Source organism: Callospermophilus lateralis, chromosome 13 (genome assembly GCF_048772815.1).
Source record: "Callospermophilus lateralis isolate mCalLat2 chromosome 13, mCalLat2.hap1, whole genome shotgun sequence".
Classification (NCBI taxonomy): domain Eukaryota; kingdom Metazoa; phylum Chordata; class Mammalia; order Rodentia; family Sciuridae; genus Callospermophilus; species Callospermophilus lateralis.
The window spans coordinates 41,653,616-41,676,124 of record NC_135317.1 but is presented as its reverse complement, the minus strand read 5'-3'; the positions used below and the strand labels follow the sequence as shown (position 1 = coordinate 41,676,124).

The window sequence follows — 22,509 nt, the reverse complement described above, 5'->3', positions numbered from 1 at the left end:
CAGATGCCATAATTTCATTCCTCTTTAAGGCTGAGTAATATTCCATTGTGTGTGTGTATATGTGTGTTACAATTATATATATATCCATTCATTTGTTGAAGGGCATCTAGGTTGGTTTCATAGTTTAGCCATTGTGAATTGAGCTGGTAGAAACATTGATGTGGCTGTGTCACTGTAGTATGCTTGATTTTAAGTCTTTTGGGCATATACCAGGGAGAGTGGGATAACTGGGTCAAATGGTGGTTCCATTCCAAGTTTTCTGATGAGTCTCTATACTGCTTTCCAGAATGGTTGCATCAATCTGCAGTCCCACTAGCAATGTATAAGTGAATCTTTTTTCCCCACGTCCTCACCAACATTTATTGTTGCTTTTATTCTTTAATTTTTTTAAAAAAAATTTGTTCTAATTAGTTATACATGCTAGCAGGATGTTGCTTTTATTCTTGATAATTGCCATTCTGACTGGAGTGAGATGGAATCCCATTGTAGGGTTTTTTAAAAAAAATTTTGTTAGCTGTTGATGGATCTTTACTTTGTTTGTTTATATGCAGTGCTGAGAATTGAACCCAGTGCCTAACACATGCTAGACTAACGCTCTACCACTGAATCACAACCCCAGCCCCTCAGTGTAGTTTGATTTGCATTTCTCTAATTGCTAGAGATGTTGAATGTTTTTCCATTGTATTTTTTTTTTCTGTAATCAATTGTATTTCTTTTTCTGTGAAGTATCTGTTCATTTCCTGTGACCATTTATTGATTTTTTTTTTTTTGGTGTTAGGTTTTTTGAGTTTTTTATATATCCTGGAGATTAATGTGGTACTTTAAATTTCTAATTCCAGGGTCCCATAAGGTTTTTTCTTATCTTTTGGTCTTTTGACTGTTTTTTTTTTCTTTTTTGAAAAACTTATCAGTTTTAATGATATATAAAATCCACCCTTTTAAAGTATACAATTTAGTGATTATGGTATAATCATAGTTATCACCATATCCAATTTTAGAAATATTATCATTTGAAAAAGAAATCTTGTACCCGTTAACAGTCATCCTTGTTCCTCTCCTTTTAGACTCTGGTGATCACTTTCTGTCTGTGTGGATATTTTATATAAGTGTAATCACATAATATGTGGCCTTTAGTGACTGGCTTCTTACATACATAGTATCTTCAAGGTTCATCCATGTATTTTTTATATTTTAGGCACATCTAACTCATTTTTGAGTCTTTCTACAAAGTAAATTTTAAGACCAGTGACTTTTTTTAAGACCTCTGATTTGATAAACATCTACCCTTCCTTACCCCAACATTAAGCATTAACCTTTTTTCTCATCCCACCCTGGCCTGAAAACCATAACTTAAAATACATGTGACCATTGCATTCAGAAATTGATGAGATAGTAGACGATGTTATTTTGATGAACCTCTTCCATGGCTGCAAAAGCTCTGAGGCAGCAACAGACTTTGAGGGGAAGCTTCCTGAGGGAGCGAGCAGCTGGGAGCTGTTGCCTGCAGCCTCAGTGCCATCATGAACACCTCTGCCTCTTATCCTGCCAGTCCTTGACGACTGTATTTCTGGATTCTACCTCGTAGCCAGAATTATGATGAGAAAAATTACTTCTCATTCTAGAAGTAATGCATGTTATGCTTGGAGCCGTCATGAAGCCGAGTCTTGACTTGGGATTGAAGTAAGTTATGAGTGTAATTACTCTGTAGTTTCCTCATGCTTGACTTACAGTAGAACAGAGTTCTGTCTCAGGATGGCATTTTCTCAATTTTTAGTTTAGTTTTCCTCTTTCCTTAGCTCCATGGCTCAGTATTTTTGTTTTTGTTGTTTTATTTTCTGCCTTTCCTTGCTATTAAAAACTGATCTTGCTAAAAGCTGCTTATTCCTTTTCTTACTTTCCATGGAATATTAGTTTACTAACATCTTGAGGTCAAGGATATGAGTTTCTTTTTCTATTTTTTTTTTTTTTTCGTTCTTTGTGACTGTGTGGCACCTGGTGGTATAGGAGAATGATGAGGAGCCTTCCTCTCTTCACCCAGAGGCTTCCACAGGGTGCACTTTCTCCTGACTCTAAGTGCTTCTGCCCTTTCTGATAAGTGGGTTTGTGTAGGCTTCACAATGCCAGACTGTCCTCAAGTTCAGTTCTACGCCACAATAGCTATGTGAATGAGAAAGAGAGACTCTTGTAAAACGAAGGAAAGACACATCCCTTTTTTGGTTCCATGGAGACTGTACATTGAGTGTTCAGTAGATGGCAGAAGGTGAGCGAAGCAGCCTCTTCCTCCACTTCTCCTGTGCTCTTGCCTATGATGTTCTGCACCTTTAGCCCTTATGTTAGTTCTTCATAAAAGAACTCTAGTGCAGATTTCATTTGTGCTCCAAAGAAGCTGCAGATAGAATCCTGTGTCTTCTATGAAGCTCATAAATTGCTTCCTTACAATTAGGATTAAACAAAAAAAAGTTATGGAATTTTCGTTTTTAGAGATTTCACTAATAGCGCTTCCAAAAAGACATTCACCACTTTTCATTTTTCTTTTTAGTGTTACTTGAGATGGAACTCAGTACCTTGCACATTCTAGGCAAGTGTCCTACCACTGAGCTACATCCCTAGCCCTTCCAATTGCTTTCCTCTAATAATATTACCTCATTTTTTGATGCTTAATTTTTATTTGGTCTTCTCAAGCTCTAAGAAGTTGGGTCATTTCATTCATTTACCGAAACTGGCACGTTAAAACACAGACTCTTTTGAGTGTTACTCAGTGGCCTAACCTTGTTTATTGAGCACTGTATGTGCTGAGCATTTTATAAGTACTATCCTGTGTAGTCTTCACAGCATCATAGTAAGGGGCAGGTTCTTATTCTGTTATTTGACAAATGAGGACACTGACGAGGTTAAGCCTAAGGGGACCTTGTATTCTGTTTTCCAAGCGAGGATACTTGAATGTGAAAGGGTGTGCTATTACTTTCTGTTCTAGGAAGACAGGGTAAAGTAGGATGAACCCCAGCAAGCCAGAACATACGAATTCCACTTGAGTAACTTGCCCAATTCACATGGCTAATCAGTGACAGAACTAAACCTAGGTACTAGGCCCTCTGACTCAGTCCTACGCTTGCCCAGCCTGTATATGGGGTCTTACCACATTACCTTTGGCTCCTTGGTTCTGCCAGCCACTGCTGCACTTCAGTGTGTCTGAGCATGTCAGCATTTCACAGCCCAATGGCACAGGCCTTTTCATTGAACTCCTATGTACCAGCTGTTTGACACACTCACACTTTCTGCTGTGTTGTGGCTGCTGTAACCACGCTGTCATCACCACCTCACAGAGGACCCTGCTGCCATCATGGAAGCAGACTTGCTGGGTTGGTGGCAGGAGTATGAGCACATCAGTCCCAGGGATGGATCTTTTCCTCAATTGCTGATTTAAGGAAGCTATCCACTTTGTACCTCCAAGACCATTAGAGTCTAGGCCGTAGGCAGAACATACATGAATGGGCAGAAAATGACAGTGGAATGTGATCAGTGCTGTGGAGGGCAAGCCAGGGTGCACACAGAACACACAGGAGGGACCCACAGCCCAGATGGGTCCTGTGGTGGAACACATCCTGGGGAAGGACTGAGTTCTGAAGGATGAGTGAGGTCAGGGAAGGACAAAGACATTTGGGGGTATGGTATGGAAAGTTTTGGAGAGCACAGACTCGTGAAGAACTACAGTTAGGAAGGAGTGAGGTGAATGAAGCTTTGAGCTCAGGTGTCTTAGATTTGATCTTAGAAATGTTACCTCATTTCTTTGACCTCCTTTGACTGTCTGTAGAATGGGAATTCTACGTGCTGTGCAGGGTGTGTTTATATGCTGTAAATAAATTGATGTAAAGCAACCCAGAACACTGTTGGCTCATATTTTTCTAATTTTATTTGGGCAACTAAATATATAGTCCAACAGTTTTTATGTATTAGGGGATCTTGATGTAAATAATAAAACTATTTTGTATTAGAGACATTATGTAAATAAGTAGGCTAAATAATCTTGTTTCAATGTTGCTCTAAAATTCTATTATTCAACATATTCATAATTTAAGTTGTAAAATATACATTATTTCAAATACATAAACTTTTTAATTTCTTTAGAAAGATCCATAATTGGTCTTCTCACTTACAGACTATTTCCTGTTCCCCTTCTAAATGGAGGTTATGTTTGTCCCTGTGGTATTTTTCTCTCATCAAGATGATTGTCCTTCTTGGGGAAATCTCTGTATCTATAGATCTATAGAAATCTCTGTATTGGTATGCCCATTCTTTTCTGATAAAACATTGTCTTGGAATTTTTTTTATATTCTAAAACATTATTACATTAGGCATAAAAACATTACCATCACTCTTTTTGACATGACTAACACATTTTTTCCTACTTATTAAGTGCAGATGTAATATCTATAGCCTATGTTGCAGCCCTGCTCTGGGTATATACAAATATTAGCTCAGGTGCTCCTCATAATGACCCCTCACGGAAATAGAAGGGGCTATTATTTTTCTCTTTCTTCTACAGGTAAGGAAACTTAGGTGCAGAGAGGGGAGGCTAAGTAGCTTGCCCAGTTCACACAGGTAGTTACAGTGGGTTAGATTTGCACAAAAGAGTTGTGGCTTTAGCACCTTCCGTGCTGTGCTTTTCTCTGGTGATCTTAGTGCTGTTTTTTTTTTTTTTTTTTTTTTTAAATTGTTTTCGTTGTTGTTGTTTGTTTCTACTAGCAAAGATTAGAAAATAAGTGGGAGGGTATTAGTGTGTTTCACATATATGTACAAGCATACCGATTTTTCAGTATCATGGGACAGCTGAGTTAATAAAATAATTTGACTAAACCTAGCACTAGCCAGCACACTGTGCTAATTTAAAAAGTTTATATGTTCACCTGGTGAACATATAATGTTTCCTTGTTGCATTGTAGAGTTTCAAAGCTGTGTGCATGATGAGGCACCCTGAAACCAGAAAACTTTATAACTTAACCCTTATGGTTTTATTAAATTTAGAAACTGTTACACAGTTTGAAAACTGAGTTGGTGTCTCCTTAGAAAATAAAGGCTTTGCTATGTTAGCCCTTTTTTTGGGATGCAGAAACTGAACAACTGGGTGATTCTGAGGCCAGGACTGGGCGGGTTCCTTGGTGTGACTGGTTTGAGTTAACCCTCTGACCCTTAGGACTGTGCATGTAGAGGGGTGTTTCTGCCCCTTAGGTCACATGTTGATTTCTTAGATTATGAGGATGCAGACTGTGCTCACCCAAGTGAATCACTTATTTCTTCTGACTTCATGGCTTATGTCTTCTTAGGGAAGCTGGTTGTTCTTTGAAGTTCCATCACATTTTAATGTTAAAGGAATTAGTATCAGAGGAAATAGTTGAAACCTCACAAGAAATGAAAGTATAAAATACTGTCTTTTTGCTTCATCGTTGGCATTATTAAAATTATCCCATATTTCTACAAATTCATTAACAAACCATCAATTAATAACTGGATTTTTGTGTCAAACATTGTATCTATTGGGATTATTGTTTGTAGTAAATTTTGTTTCTGTGGAGAAATTTTCCTAAGATTTTTAAAGCTTGCCACCCATTTTAACAGCTTTTGTTAGAATTTGATTTTTTTCTTATGTAATTGCATCAAGAAATTAAAGCAAGAAGGAGAATTGTATTAATTCTTTAGAATTGTCTGAATGAGAATGTTGTGATTAATTTGATAGATATGAAAGATGTCATGTTAAAATTAACATTTAAAGTCATAATTTGAACTGTCTATACTCTCTTCATGCCCTTTCATTATGTATAAAAGTGCAAGCTTAAGCGGGAAGCTGAGAATAAGCCTGATCTTTTCCATTTCCTGGCTCTGGTTATTTCCTTCTGACCTGTGTTAAAAACCAGTGTTCACAGGGTTATAATTCATCAGTAATGCAGTGCCCTCTAGCTGTATTTTAAGGAACTGGATATACAAAATAGTAATTATCATTGATTATTTAGTTTTGAGAGGAAATTATAATATTGTTCATGTATTTTTCAGGCTGCTGCACATTTTCATAATTTTATTACAGAGAAAACCTATTAAATAGGAAGTAAATGGCAATGTCAAAGTATTTTAGCATTTGGAACCAGGGCATTTGGTCTTTAATTGATCTTAAGATTTTCTTTACTAAATTCATGAACTGAGGGTTTTGCTGGAGGTAGGCAAGCCAGGCAGGTGATTTTATGACTCCTGAGGATACTTGACAACATCAATATAGAATCAGGCAAGAGGAAATTGTTTGCATGATTCTTTCTCATCAAGAATAGATGTCTACTAATTGTACTTCCCAAATTGTTATCCAAAGTCCACTTAGCATTCAAGTAGGTGCAATCAATAAACAGTTTTAAAAATTGTTTTCTGTATCATTACTATTCAGAAGTAGTTCTCCATTCTAAAATTCTCTGCAGAACTCAAAACTTGCACATTTGTGAAAGAATCACTTTTTAAAAGTTACCAGTATACTATCTACAGGTTATAAGCTGGTTGTATTTCCAAAGTTTCAAATAATTTGCTCCTTCAAAATGCATTTTGTTCCTATCAAAGATATACATTTCTTTGTAACTTGCTAAAATTTAAGTGGATTAGCAAGGAGATTCTAAATCAACCTTGGCTGCATTTCCATGGCTCATAAGTCAACTATACCCCAACAGTGGATTCTCGTCTTGATCTTAGTGCATAAAATAAGTTGCTACCTCAATTATGGGCTTTCATTAACATAGTGAGCAGTGTATTCCATGTTTTACTCAGGCCCCAAGGCAGATGATTTTATGGACTCTGAAAGGTACTCTTTGATTGCAAAGATGTACTATTCTCCCATGAAAGTTTGGGACTAGGAATGGTGTTGGAGACTTATGTGTGAAAGAACTGAAGACTCATTTTATAATCAAATTTTTTGTTCTGTTTTTGGTGGTAACATTTCTCACTAAGACATTCTTCCTCTGTGTTCTGATCTCATTTAATAAGGGGGCGATATTCCTTGGAAGAATTTATAGCTCTCTGTAATTATCTTTGTCTTGTTGCTGTTGTTTTCTAGCATCCTCCTGGACAAATTACAAGGAAATACAGCTCCTGCTCTACTATTTTCCTAGATGATAGCACAGTCAGTCAACCAAACCTCAAGTATACAATTAAATGGTGGGTATACAGATTTTTGCCTAACTGAATGCCTTTCTGTTTCTTAATTTGATGGCTAAGCTGGTTGGTTATGGGATCTGGAGTAATGAGATTGGCTGGGGAGGAGAAGCTAATTTACTATTTATATCAAAGGTTAACATTTTAAATTATTTTAAACATACCTAACCTAATATATATTTTTTAATTTTTGTGTATACTTTTTACCCTTTCATTTTGATTGACGCTATCCTGGCATATCTTTGCTAATATTTTACCTTCTTACTAAAACATGGCTCCTGTAGTCCCAATTTAAGATCAGGGCTGTAGTAGGAAGCCCACCTGGCACAATGAGAATGTACTTGGCCAGAGCTAGGAGATCTGACTTTTGCTAAGAGAAAGGATTTGAGTAGAATCTGTGTGTGTGTGTGTGTGTGTGTGTGTGTGTGTGTGTGTGTGTGTGTGTGTGTTGTGGTGCTGGGGATCGAACCCAGGGCCTTTTGCATATGAGCCAAGCACTCTACCAGCTGAGCTATATTCCCAGCCCTCTGTGGGTTTTTTTAGTTTATTATTTTGAATGGAGTTTAAGAGGGAGAAAGTAGAGTCTTTGGGTCTCATCCTTTCCCTTCGGAAGCTTTGGTTTTCTCATTAAGAACCAGGGGAATACTGGTCTTAGCTATAAGATCTCCACCTTATTGAGCATTGTGAGAACAACCACCTTTAGCAGGTACTGCAGATAACTTAATGTGCTCTGGGGTCTCTACTCAGCAGCCCAACTGTGAAAAATCTGGGATATTTTCTCTCTCTACTTGTTTAAGAAAGTATGCATTTAACAACAATTCATGTTAGCATATGGAATAAGTGTTGCAGTTTCTAAATACGAAGGGTGCTATTTCCATGACCACATTTTCAGATCTAGAAGCCCTATTCTGAATGGGACCACACGTGCAATCACAGCTTCTGTTAGACAGTGAGGATTGTAAGCATCTTCCATGGACAGAGTCCAGTCTGGGTGGGAGATGGAAGACAAGACCACTGAGTGAAGGTGCCTGATTATGTAGAGTTCCCTTCTCTCCTATAGGATTGTATGCGTCCAAGATGTAAATGGAAATGTAACCTCTTCCCTCATTGCCCCAGCATTTAGAATCATGGTAAATGGTTTTTACTCCTTAGCACCTTGATTGTAACCAGAAAAAGTGAGAGATGGTGATTTTGCCAGAAGGATTCTGGGCTGCTGAGAGCCATAGCCAAGTAGGAATGACGCATGGCAATTTCCTTGTCAGCCTACCCAATGTTGCTTAGAGGGAGGACTCTCATTTCCACAATGGACTTACCTTGGACCCAGGTCATTTGCAGTGACATTGCATGAATGTTTGAGAAAGGTGACCCTGCTCAAGGACCAGGGTGAATCCGGGTTTAGGGTGGATCCTGCTGGGAATAGGGCGTATCCTGCTGCCTCAGGCGCCCACTCCTTGAGTTCCCGTTGAGTTCTCTCGGGATTCAGAGAGTATTTGGTATGTAGAGCCCGGTGGAGTGTGTGGATTTTCCCAGAACGTGCGTGTAGAGTGCCGGTGACAGTTCGAGAATAAAGAGTTGCTGTTTGAATCTACAAGGTGTGTGGTGACTCGGTTATTTTGTGCCCAGCTAGACTGTGGCATTGGGCATAAACCCAAACAGTTAGCACTTGAAGCTGGAAAGAGATGTATTCTAGCTATGCAGTGAAGCTATCTGTGTGACCTTGCACACAGAAGGTAGAGCCCTCATTACCCTTGAGCAGAAGCTTACTACTGGGAAATGAATAGTATAGTACCTCTTGGAGGTATTTTCTAGATTAAATGATTAGGACTTGGGAGAGAGAAGTGGTAAGTCCTGAAAGTCTGTGTACCATTTGGCTGTGGGCACCTGCTTAAGCTCTGAAGAGTCCAGAATGAAAGCTGCCCACCTTCCTGTAATACTGAGATCCTCTTCCCAGGAAGGGAGGCAGAGTAGAGGAGAATGGTGGTCAGTGGGAGCTCTTGAGATTGTTAAGTAGATCTGACTCAATTCTCAACATGGACACTTGGGAACCTGGTGGGAAAACTGGGTGACAATTTATATTTCAGTTCTCAGGTATGGAAAGTGTAAGCACCTAAGTTACAAAAGTGTGTAAATGAGTCACTAGTTCCAGCTTTGGCAGCACTGGGAGCTTAAGAAGCACGCTGACATTTGATGTCCTTCTATGTGTCCTGTACATATCCTGGAGTGTGTCCTGGGTATCTAGACTTTTCATCCACCTACAAAGATCATAATAGGCAGCCAAGGTTGAGGACTCCTGATGTGTAAGGGATCAGTTGCCCTCCCCTCACCCACCAACATTAACTGCAGGTTAATGAATAGAGGGAAAAAAACCTGAAAGCAAGAGGGTTAGGAGTAGGTGACTAGAGACAAGGGCTCTATAGAAACGGTGACTTCCCTGACTCAAAAGACATCTCTGCACCTCCAAAATTTGAAATTCCTTTAGTCAGAAGTTCAGTTTCTCTAAAAAGCATCCTTAAAATATATGTTTGGGATCAGAGTAGGTGAGCCCTTATTGAAGTGATGCTATCAGAATTATTCTGGCAAAACTACCATCTCTCACTTGTTTTGTTTATGGCTAAGGAGCTGAAGAGTAAAAAACATAAACAGGTGTTAGTAGATCTGGCTGAGTTCTCCAGCCAGGTCCTTTGATACTGTACAAAGAAGGGGACACACTGAAGGGAGAGGATCTGAATGCCAACACAATCTACAGTTTTGCTTAAAACTTATTCTATACTTCTCAAATCAGAAACTCTTATTTTCCTTTCTCTGCCTTCCTAAATTCAAGATCCTCTTACTCCCTGTCTTTGACATTAAAATTGATAACAAAGTCATTAATACTGTAGTTCATTCTGACTGTGGTCATAAGTATGCTGAACTTGCATCCCACACCAATTATGACCTTGTTTCTGTGAGAGTATGCTCTTAGTTCCAAACCTTTGGTTCATTCGCTGATGTTTGGAAGACAAACCATCTGTAAATTGGGGATTGGAAAAATTAACAATTTACATATTCTAATAAGGCTCAGGTTGGAGAGTTGAGGGTGGTATAACCATCATAAAGTATAAAAAGTTTGGGCACTCAAACAATCTCATTATTTTTGTAGGCATAATTTCTTATTTTGAGAACTTGATTTGCCCGTCTTTGCCCAAAATACCAACAGCTGTGGTATGAATTTAAAGTTTGCCAACTACACTCCATGCTTCCACAGCCAACTCTTCTGCACCAAATTCTATAACAGTTATAGGCATTATGATCAAAGAAGAGTATAGGGTGGTAGAGAGCCCCATTTACACAACTAGCCAAGTTGTCTGTGGCCTTTAGCCTCCGGGGGTTAAAGAATAGATAATTACCTGCCATCTTCATCTCCACTGTCATCCCTTCTGTGCTAATAGAACCTACAACTTCTTGATTAAAGAGGTCTTGGGAATGCCATATTGTTTGCTAATAATTTAGCTCTAGGAAAGAAATAAGGCAGGGCAGTGCCAACAATCACAAATCTGTTTTATTTCCTTGGAACGAAAATAGCATTTCTTCCTTACTATATGGCAAAAGGAGCTAAGCAAAACCTTTTAGTCTAAATGTGCTTTTGTTTCCCAGGTTGGCTCCAGGCCATTCTAGTGAAATCTCACCATTTTCTGAGGCTGTGGCAGAACTGACCAGGCTGTTGAAGCTGGTCATTTGGAATGAAGCCTATAGTCTTGAGACTGACCTGGTTGTCCACTGGCTGCCCTTTTCCCCAGCAATTGCATCATTTAGAAAGACCAGCTAAACTGGTCTGTAGGGCTATACTATGTGTGAATCCTCTGCACAGTGTCCTCACTTTCCAAGATATAACCTTGAATGGAAATTGGCCTACAAAACAGCTCTTTCCTCAGGATATGTTAGGCCATAGTAATGCCCAGTCTTATCTTTGGAGATGACCTAAGGAGTTTATTTGGAGTCCTGACATAAGGAGTTTCACCATTCTGCACAAACCAGAGACCTTTTGATAAGGGAAGAATGATAATAAAAACTTTTCATTTTATGAATTTATATTTGAAATAATGCTTTTAATATGTTTTTTTTTCATTTGATCATAATAACAGTTCTGTAATGTGGGTTGTATTGTCCTAATTTTTATAGGTGAGGAAATGAAAGCCTGGAGAAGTAAATTAGCCCTTGGGTTTTGAACCCAAGTTTGTCTGACATTAGTCCATGGATATATTTCTCCTGTGTCATGTTCCCTTGCAGGCAAGAGCAAGAAACGTTTTCTTTCTAATCAATCAAAGATATTAAACTAATCACTACAATAAACCCAGTCATAAAACATTCCATTTAAATCTGACATTAGATTATAAAAGCAGTTCTCCCAGTGTGACTATTAAATGAATAAAGCAGTATCTCTCCAACCCCCCAAGAGGCAACATAGTAGAACAGAAGGGCACAAAACCATTATTTAAGTCAGAAATCTTAGCATCTATTTTCTGAAACTGAGTTTTTTCATTTAAAAAAAAAAAAAGGATCAGTAACATCCATTATTTTCTATAACAAAACTGAGGTGTTTGTATATGTGAAAACATTTTATGAACCTAATAATAATCATTATTATTTTTTTTAAGCTTCTGAAGCTCTTTCACACCAATTACAATTCCCTCATCTACTTAAATGCTTTGGAGATGTTATGAGAAAGAGAATCTATTACCATTTTCTCATGAGTACTTTTAATACTTACTCAAAACATTTGAATGAAGAGATCTAGAATGAGATTTGGAAAAATGTAAGTTTTGTGTTAGAGCACGATTAGCTATCATCATTTGGGGCTGTAGATAAACAGCTAAGCACTTTGGAATTCAAGATGCTTATTCAAATCTCTGAGCTGGTGGCTCTGCAGTCATCTCTCCATGTTGGTTCCCTGCTTGGAAGTTTCAAGCTTTGAAAGATCTATAACTTTGAGAAAACTATATTGGTTGATGTAGCCAATTAGCTCTTTTTAGCTAAAAAGTTTTAAAACTTGAAAATTTTTGACTGCCTTCGTACATTTTAAAGTAAAGCAGAAAGAATGGAAGAATCTTGACAGTTTATAAAAAAGGGAATTACAAAAGATTGGCTAGTGCTCAGGTACAGCTCAGTGCTAGAGCACTTGCTTAGCGTGTGCACGGCCCTGGGTTCAATCCTTTGTACCACTCACATGAATAATTCTGCCAACTTGAATATATGATCAAAATACTGTTTTCCTATCCAGTTGGAGATATTTTTTTTCCCCAAAACATTTAAGGTGAGGGTCAACAAGTATGAGATAAAACAAACACTTGTGGGGAGGTGTGTTGATATAGGTTTTCTGCAAAGATATTTGGCAGTATGTATTGGGAGTCCTACAGTTATTAAAATGACTGTGGACCAAGGAATTCCAATTACTGGATGTTTTCTTGTGAAATAATATAGTCACAGATTGCATAAATATTTATCTGTGAGGATGTTCACTATGGTGTTAATTGTAATTGATGAATATGAGAAACAAATGTATAATGGTAGGGGGCATGGTTAAGTACATTATGAAATATAATCAGCCATTCAAAATCATGGTTTTGAAGAATATTTTAATGATTAGAAAAAATTTTAACATGAAAAGGATAGAAATGGAAAATAAACTTTTTGTTTACATATATATGTAAGGGTCCGGTCTTTTACACTTTAACTCTGGCTCTGCGGCTTAGAATCAGCTTAGAAATTTTACCTTTACATATATATAAATAGCTAACTACATTTCTCAAGCTAATAGCAGTTGTCTTTGGGCAAAAGGATTATTTTTTCTTATAGTTTTCTGTATTATATTTCCTTATAGTTTCCAAAATTTTTATGCTGAATACAAATTTATATGATGAATATAATATATTTAATTGTCAAAAAACATTTTATAAGAGGAAAATTCAGGGAAAAGAGAATGCAATTATTTGTTAAATTGCATCTTTTCAATTTTAGAATACAATTTTAAGATAGTGCTATAAATAAGTTACAGTGCCGTTTTAGCAAATGAATGAATAAAATGTGTAGTTTGTTAAGAGGTTATTGATTTAAGAGAAAAAATAGCAAACTGCTGTAGGTGATACATTTTTCTGGTAGTTATAAAGAAACTACCAATTTTTTAAACCTCAGTATACAATGACTTAGAGATTTCTAAAGATGTTAATTTGTACCACCTGTCTTTTACATAATTCCTGTATTTTGCAAATGAGAAAAGCTTAAAATTTCTTATAGAGCAGTTTGTTTCTAAATGTCACTAGAAGTTCTGTTGTTTCTAGAAAAGATTCTGGGGATGAGTACCAGACTGATTTAATTTGAAGAGTGCATTCTATTGCGCAGCATTCTGAATGAAATGGCATTATTCAGATGGGTTGTTGGGCTTTTATTTAAATTTAAATATTGATGTTCAGACTGATAGTAGATAATACCTGAAAGCTTGAATACAATGATGAAATGTTGAATTCCTCTCTTTTATTTTACAGTGTAGCTCTTGCAATATATTACCACATCAAAAACAGGTATGTGTACGATTAACTTTGTACTAAAAGCATCACATATATATTATATTTTTCCTGTTGTTTCCTATTATGTTCTAATTGTTTCAATCTTTGAATATTATATTTTTATATTTTCATAGAATTTCTAAAAGTAGTATAATTTACCAAAACTTTGTAGGTAAGTTCTAAACTACTTCTGAATCAGAGGAAGCCAAATGGGTGTTTATGGTTGAAACCAGCAAAATGGAACAAAAGTACTCGATAATATTCAGCTTCCTCTTCATTCTTTATTTTCTATATAATGTTTAAGCATTATGTAGTATTCTTCCATAAACATTAACATGAAAAAACTAAATTTATAGTTTGAATTCAGTCCAGAAAATTTTGGTGTATGCTTAGGCATAAATTGTAGGAGTCCTGATATACCAGTGTATGGCAGTGGTTCAGTTAAATTAAAAAGTCAGCTCAAATAGGGAATAAAATAAAAATCTACCTTAAATATTTTATTTCAACATTAAACATATGTTTGTGAATTTAAAAAAATTAAATGTCAAAAACTGTTGCTTCAAGCTTGGGACTTTTAGCCTTGTTCATAATTTATCTTTTCCAAATTGTTTTTTCTTGAAAGTGAGAACCTTAAAGACATTATAAAACATTCTGAGCATAGAATCTTTTAGGTTTTGACCACATCTAATCTACAGCAAATTTATTTTCAGTGATTTTTCTTTTATTGAGTTTCCCTAAAGTGTCCTCTTAGTTTGCACAAGCATAAAGCCACTGTTCCTGCAGTCATATTTTATTGATTAAGGGAATAGTTACATATAAGAGTATATCAAGTACAACTGGTGTGCACTGGTTTGGGAACAAGCAGAGCAGTAATATGGTAGGCATGGATCTCAGCTGGTGGGTACAGATTACCTTCAGCCTGTTCAATAGGGAGAGTTGTGGAAAGCTGGTGAAGTGCAGGATGTGTGGAAGAGCTTCCCTTGAATGTATTCTGGGAAACTGAAGCAAACACCTGGGGAAGTGTTATCTAGAGTAACTTATTGAGAATTTTGGATTAAGAACTTAACAAATGGAATAGTCTTAGAACTCTTGAAATAGAATAACTGGAAGTGTAAATTTTGTCTTGTTATTTCTATGATAGAAGGTCAAACTTTTTTAAACATTTAAGCATTCAATAACAATGCAGTATCATTAGTGAAACTCAGATGTGCTTTCAAACTAATTTTGCATTAGCATCTCTTAAGAGATTTCTCAGTTCTTGGTTTTTATTCCCCTGTGCTGGGGATTGAACTCAGGGATGAGCACACACACTATATCACTGAGCTATACTCATAGTTCATATTTATTGGTTCTTAGACTTTGATGGATCCCAAATTTAGTTAGCCATAATTGATACTAGTAAGAACCAATTTTATGAAGTGTTTATTCAAACTACTGTTGTCTGTTTTATATGTATTATGTCATTTTAGAGTTTTATTAACTCTAAGAGGTAATATTGGTAGTGTCTTCGTTTTATAAGTAAGGAAGTTGAGGCACAGAGAAATTAAATAATGGGTTTAAGATGATACAGCTAGTAAATTGGGCAATTCAGAATTGAACCCAGACAGTCTACCACCTTGAACTGTATTTGTTTTGCTCTTCTAGATTATTGGTGATAAATTGGGCCAAAAGTGAGTGGAAGTGTAGGAAGTTCACTTGAAAAAGTGAACATTTATGAATAAGCAGTATTAACCTGCAGAGTAGAACCTGCAGTCTTTGGGAAAGGGGAGGCACAACTGTATGCAGACCTCCTCAGTAAATCATGTTGAACACCTGTCGTGCTAGTGGTAGATCCATTAGCTTGAGAGAGATGGTGCTGTTCAACTAGAATACATGAAATAGTCTACTTCTCAAGAAGAAACAGTTTTCTCCCCAGAGTTAGCTCATGTTCTTCATCTTCATTTGTATTTCAAATTTCTGTTTTCATTTTTTAAATTACTTTTGGGGACTGTATCTTTAGAGTGCTAGATGACTTTTCAGGAGCTCTCGTTCATCAGGAAAATTGAACAGGGCCCTTGACTGCCTGAGGAAATGGTGGGTGGGTAGGCCAGGCTTTGTGTCTTACAAGCCTATAAGGAAGGCATGGAACGTTGCTTGTTCTTCATAGCTGGAAGTGTACGGAGCCTAGTGCTGCTCCCAGAAAGAGCTGTTTCTGCTTCAAGACTCCACCATCAGGTTGAATCCTTCTTTCACTGGAGTCTGTCTCAGTTGATGATGCTTTTCATGTTGTCAGGTGCAGGTGGGTACAGGTGTTCATGCAGGGTTTAACACAGTGCCTATTATACATATGCAGAAATGAAATTGAGCCATTTTGTTAGCCCTTTCTTTTTTATTTTTATACAGATGATAAATTTATAAAGCAAAAACTGTCATATTTGACATGTTGAATGTGTGTTAGGGACAGGTCTGTAGCCTTCTAATGTTCATAAGCCTGACATTGGAAGCACAGAATATGGTAATTATATGTTGTAACCCATAAGCACTGATTTCCAAATTTGGTTTTTAAAGAAAAAATTTTAGGCAGAACTCAAATTACATAAAACAGATGAAGTGAGCTGTCACTGGTGAGATGCAGGTGGTCCCTGCAGAGGCCAGCAGCCTGAGGCACTGTGTAGATAGTGAAACCAGCACTTCAGATGGTCTTGTGCATTTACCAGCCTGGTAACAACCACTCATTCTTTTATAGGTTTATAGATTATTGAGTGAAGGGCTGGACATATAGCTCAGTTGGTATAGTGCTTGCCTTGCAGGCACAAGACCCTAGGTTCTAATCACCACACACACACACACACACACACACACACACACACACACCAAAAAAAAAGAAAAAAAAAAGAAAGAAAGAAAGAAAAAAAATTTTAAATGAGTGCATACTCACTCAATGTGTTTTCAACATAAAATTATGAAAACTTAATGAAGTTGCCAAACTGCATGTTTTGAATGCTGCCTATACTGAACTCTAGGACCCATTGAATGTTGCTAATCTGGAATTGTTTCCCATCAACCATCATAAGGTAATGGCTTACCTAGATCTGTCAGTCTTTGCTCAGAAATAAGACATTAAAAAGAAAAAAGAAAAAGAAATAAGACGTTAAAGGAACTTTAAGTCTTTTGCTTATATTTGGTTCATTTGAAAATTCAGAAAATATAAATATTTGCTTCATTTACCTAAATGTTTCAGTTCATGACCTATATGTACATGTATTTTTTAAACAAAAATACTTAAATATTGCATCCAAGAGAAACAACTCATTATTCACAAATAACCAAAAGCATCTCTTAAATTTAGCACTGTTTCTATCTCTTGAAATAGTTGAGTCAAAATGTGTGTTTGTTTTATTTTTAATGATATTTTTTCTTGCAGAAAGTAAACTCTGTTTTTCTACTATTTTTCCCACCAGGGACCCAGATGGAAGGATGCTCTTAGATATTTTTGATGAAAACCTTCATCCTCTTTCGGTAATCTCCTCTGTGTATTTCATGAGATTGTTTATTTTTTGTTTGCTCCTATTGAGTGACCAATCATCTGAAAATATTTCCTTCCTCAGAAATCCGAAGTGCCACCAGATTATGACAAACATAACCCAGAGCAGAAACAGATCTACCGGTTTGTTCGAACACTGTTTAGTGCTGCTCAGCTGACGGCCGAATGTGCCATTGTCACCCTGGTGAGTGCATTCAGGATGACTGCAACAGTCTCCACACTGGCTGGGCCTGAGCCTGTAGCTGTAGTTCAACAAAGTGGGGGGCATAGTTTTCCAAGGGTAACCTTGTAAAAACTATGGTATAAATTTCAGTGGTATCTTTTCTGGGAGATTAGAATATGGATCTCCCAAAAGAGGGTGTGAAGTCTATCGCATAGTTCACACCTAAAGTCATTTGTGGAATCACATTCAGCATCAGTAAATGCTGAAATGTTAAGTGCTGATAAATAGAACACTTGGCTCGGGGAGTAAGGACCAGGGTCACTTCCTCTTAACATCTGGTTTCCCCTTGTTCATTCCTTACATTGATTTTAATGATGTTAATAAGTTATGACAAATATATGCATCCTAAGATGTATGGTTCATGAATGATGTATGATATGATGAATACATTCATCCTACGTGAACATCTATGTGGGAAGGAGTATATATATTTATAGTCTCTGATTAGTCAATTTTGTATAATTGCATTTATATGGACAATTATATGAAAGTAATCTGCATTTTAAGAGGAAAAACTAAAAGTTTATTCTTAGATTCTTAGAACATTATGGACTTTTAAGATGAAATCTCATTTGGGAAATATATTTTATAGTGGAATTCATTGTCCCTTACCATTTACATTGTGTGAAACTCAGATAAGAAATAAACTTTTTCTGTGACTAGCTGGCCTATAGATCAGAATACCATTCCCTGAAGTTTCTGAGATTATTGTCTTAACAGAAATTTTACAGGCATCTAGGGACTCTGGTATCCCTGCCACATTAAGAGCTTTGTGCACTTGGACTAATTTAACAGTAAACCAGTTTGCTTTTTCATTCATCTGCTCATCCAGTTGTTGGTTTATTCCCGCTCATTGAGCTTGCAGGCTAAAGGACAAAACAGGCATTAAAATAATCATTATGTGATTTGCAATGATTATAGGTTCTGAAATTATAATTGAGAATTGTGTTTATGCACCCCCCCAAAGGATTTCAGGTTCTGACAAAAACATACAATAGAGCAACAGGGTTGTGATTTTTTTTTAATGTAGGGAGATTGGGTTGAAGGGCTGAAAAAAATCAGATGAAATTAGACTAAAATTCATGTCATGAAGAAAGATTTATTTTGAAACTGCTTTAGTGAAAAATGGTGATTTTTTTTCAACCTTTAATTCCTATGAAAAATAAGGCTTGACTATGACCTGATATTTCCCTTGTTTATATTTATTATTAGAGTGAAGGAGAGGGTGAGTGACCTGTGGAATATAGGGCTAACATTTAAATGCCCGCAGTTCACCCAGTTTCCACAGAGGTCTGGAGAGAACATTTAAAGTACATCCCCCATTGTCCTTTGATGTCACTGAGAGTGACAGAAGGATTGACTAGTTCGTGTCTTTGGATTACGTAGGAGTGGCAACAGCCAAGGGAAAATGGAGCCATCATGGTGAGGTGAATAGAACGCCATAACATCTGTGTGGTTTCCCCTCTGGGTGGCCCATTTTTTCTCACAGGAGTTACTCAAACTGTGTGGTACTTAGAACAGATGCCCATTTTAGTCTCATGTAGTACTTGAATGAAAAAAGAAAACTCACCCTGTCTGTGAACCAGGGATGTTTGGTTGTAAGGATAAGAAACCCACAGAGAGGCCAAAGCAGAAGGAGATTTACTGGAAAGTACAGAAGTCTCCCATATATCGCTTGTCCTTGAGAATCGTAAGAACATCAGAACATATAATGAGATCAACGACAGGTTTCTCTCTCTTTCTTTCCCTCTCCCTGTCCACTCCCTTCGCTTTGCCTCTGTTCCTCCCTGTGGGTCTGTGGCATAAATTTGCAGGTTGGCTTTAAATGTTTAATATTGGAAGTGGCAGGAAAGCAATTGTCCCAATCCTGCCATATGCCACTTTCCCATTTAAGGTCCCACTCTAGCTAAATTAAACCAGTTGTTTAGTTCAGCTTTTGGAGAGGGGATGAATATCGATTGGTCCATTTCCTTTAGGATCAGGTGTTTATCTGTAGATCAATATTGGTCATGATCCCAAGGTGTGAGGAGTCCCGAACCATCAGGTTTTTTATTTTTATTTTTTTTTTTGGGGGGGGCGGTCATTTTATACTCTCTTCTCTTCAAACCTGCTGTGGTTCCCTGTCTTCCTTCCAGGAGAACACAAAGGCCCCAGCAGGAGTAGGCCTCCTTTTCATCTCACTTGAGCTGCCTTCACTCACTGTCTACAGGGGCATTCTGCTGCTGCCTTCCAACTTCTTGCCCTTCCCTAATAAACATGCTGGGTACATTCTTGCCTCAGAACTTTTGCATTTGCCCCCCACTTCCCCACCTGTGCATGTGGGGCTTCAGTGGGGCTTTTGCATGACCACATATTTTCAGTTGAAATCTCCTTCCTCCATGTTCCCTTTTCATCATCTACTGCTTTGTTTTTCTCCATGGTACTTATCACGTATTAACATTTTTTAGATTTCATTTATTTCATTGTTTTGTCTATCAGCTCCATCAGTTAGGCTTTTTGTCTTTTTGTCTGTTTCACTACAACATCACCAGCATAGACTGGTACATAGTGCATGCCAATCTATGAATAGATGCCAGTCTAGTGAATAAATATTTATTGAACATATAAAGCAAGCATGATAATAACTGCCTACTTGCTGAAGTAACATAAATGGTCTTGAACCTCATATTTTGCCTGAAGCACAAGAACTGTTTAATAACTCTTTGTTATCATCTACCTCTACTCCATAGTTTTACAACAGTAAACACATATTCTGCTACTTCATTGTCTAAGTTACTTAGGTAAGCTTTCTGAAGGGAGGATGGCAAAGTCTTTAGCTTTGGGGACATAGGCCCTAATTGGGTGTTACATACAGATTGGTTCTCTCAGCACAGCAGCAGTTGATGAACATGGAAGGGGAAGTTAGTAATCTATGGAAAGGAGTTAGGCAAAAGTAAAGAGAATCAAGAAGAAATGCAGATTGCAAGCTGAGAACTGATCAGATAAGAGGAGATAGTATTTCCTCTTTTTATCCCTTAATTTTTATGGCTCTATCAATATATATTTCACATGCCATAATGCTCATCCATTTAAAATGAGCACTTCTGCAGTGTTTAGGATATTGTGCAAGCATCACTGCAGCCTAATTTCAGAATATTTTCAGAATATTCTGGGAAGAAACCCTTTACCCTTGGGCAACCACTTCTTATTCCTAATCCTTATCCCAAACATAGGGAACTTCCAACCCAGTTTCTAACCCACTCTTTATGAAGTTGTTTATGCTGGATATTTATTGTAAATGCAATCATATTATGATCGTTTGTGATTGGCTTCTTTCAGAGAAAATGTTTTCACGGTTCATCTGCATTGTGGAATAGTATTTCATTCTTCTTTATTGCCAAACAATATTTCATTGATAGATCATTTAAGTTATTTACAAAAGATTTTTAACTCCTATGACGAATGCTTTTGTGGATATCTGGTTGAGTATTGGATTAGTATGGTTTTTGTTCCTCTTGGTGCCTATCTAGTAGCAGCATTGCTGGGTCATCTAGTAGTGCTGTGTTTAACTTTTGGAGGAATAGACTGTTTTCCAAAGTTGCATTATGTGTTCCCATTGGTAATGTTATGAGATTTCCAATTTCTCTACATTATATCACATCATTGATTTCCACACTTTGTTTTTATCTGTCTTATATTTTCAGCATTGTATGAAGTGAGTATGAAGTGTTATCTCATTGTAGTTCTAGTTTATGTGTCCTTGATGATTAATGATGCTAACCATCTTTTCATATGTTTATTGACCATTTGTATATTTTCTTTAGAAAAAAGTATTTAAATTCTTTGTCCATTTTAAAATTGGGGTTTTCAAATTTATTTTAATTAGTTATATACATGACAGTAGAATGCATTTATGTATATTGATATATCATATAGATGGGATATAATTTCTTATTTTTCTGAGTATATATGTTGCAGAATCATATTGGTCATGCAGTCACATATATATACATATAATAATAACATCTGTTTCATTCTACTCTATTTCCTATTCCCACATCTCCTCCCCTCCAATCACTTCCCTCTACCAAATCTAAGGTAACGCTGTTCTTCCCTAGTGCCCCCTGCCTTATTGTGAATTAGTATCTTCATATTAGAGAAAACATTTAGCCTTTGGTTTTTGTGGGATTGGTTTATTTTGCCTAGCATGATATTCTCCAACTCCAACCATTTACTGGCAAATGCCAAAATTTTACTCTACTTTAAAGCTGAGAAATATTCCATTGAGTATATATGCCATATTTTCTTTATCCATTCATCTATTGAGGGACACCTACATTGGTTCCATAGTCTAGCTATTGTGAATTGAGCTTCTATAAACATTAATGTGGCTGCGTCACTATATTATGCTCCTTTGGGTATAAACCAAGGAGTGGGATAGCTGGGTCAAATGGTGGTTCCAATTCCCAGTTTTCTGAGGAATCTCTGTACTGCTTTCCATAGTGGTTACACCAGTTTGCAGTCCCACCAGCAATGTATGAGTGTACTGTTTCACCACATCCTCACCAATGTTTTTTGTTGCCCGGGTTCTTAGCCGAATTCTACAAGACTTTCAAAGAAGAATTAATACCACCACTAGATTGATTGCCATTCTGAAAGGAGTGAGATGAAATCTTAGAGTAGTTTTGATTTGCATTTCTCTAATTGCTAGAGATGTTGAACATTTATTCATATATTTGTTGATCCAGTTGTATTTCTTCTTCTGTGAAGTGTCTGTTCAGTTCCTTAGCCCATTTACTGATTGGGTTATTTGGTGGGTTTTTTTTTTTATTGGTTGTTCAAAACATTACAGATCTCTTGACATATCATATTTCATACATTAGATTCAAGTGGGTTATGAACTCCCATTTTTACCCCAAATACAGATTGCAGAATCACATCGGTTACACATCCACAATTTTACATAATGCCCTATTAGTAACTGTTGTATTCTGCTACCTTTCCTATCCTCTACTATCCCCCCTCCCCTCCCCTCCCCTCCCATCTTCTCTCTCTACCCCATCTAC

General features: G+C 37.0%; 1 protein-coding gene across 2 annotated transcripts in view; it reads left to right on the top strand.

Annotated features, from left to right (window-relative positions):
• Positions 1–22,509, top strand: part of Ccny (cyclin Y) — a 233,477-nt gene that overhangs the window by 174,843 nt on the left and 36,125 nt on the right. For both annotated transcript variants that reach the window (XM_076831470.1, XM_076831471.1), the window contains 4 exons: positions 7,082–7,182; positions 13,698–13,733; positions 17,159–17,216; positions 17,306–17,425. In XM_076831470.1, the coding sequence (XP_076687585.1) occupies positions 7,082–7,182; positions 13,698–13,733; positions 17,159–17,216; positions 17,306–17,425 (315 nt within the window). The remainder of the gene's footprint in view (positions 1–7,081; positions 7,183–13,697; positions 13,734–17,158; positions 17,217–17,305; positions 17,426–22,509) is intronic.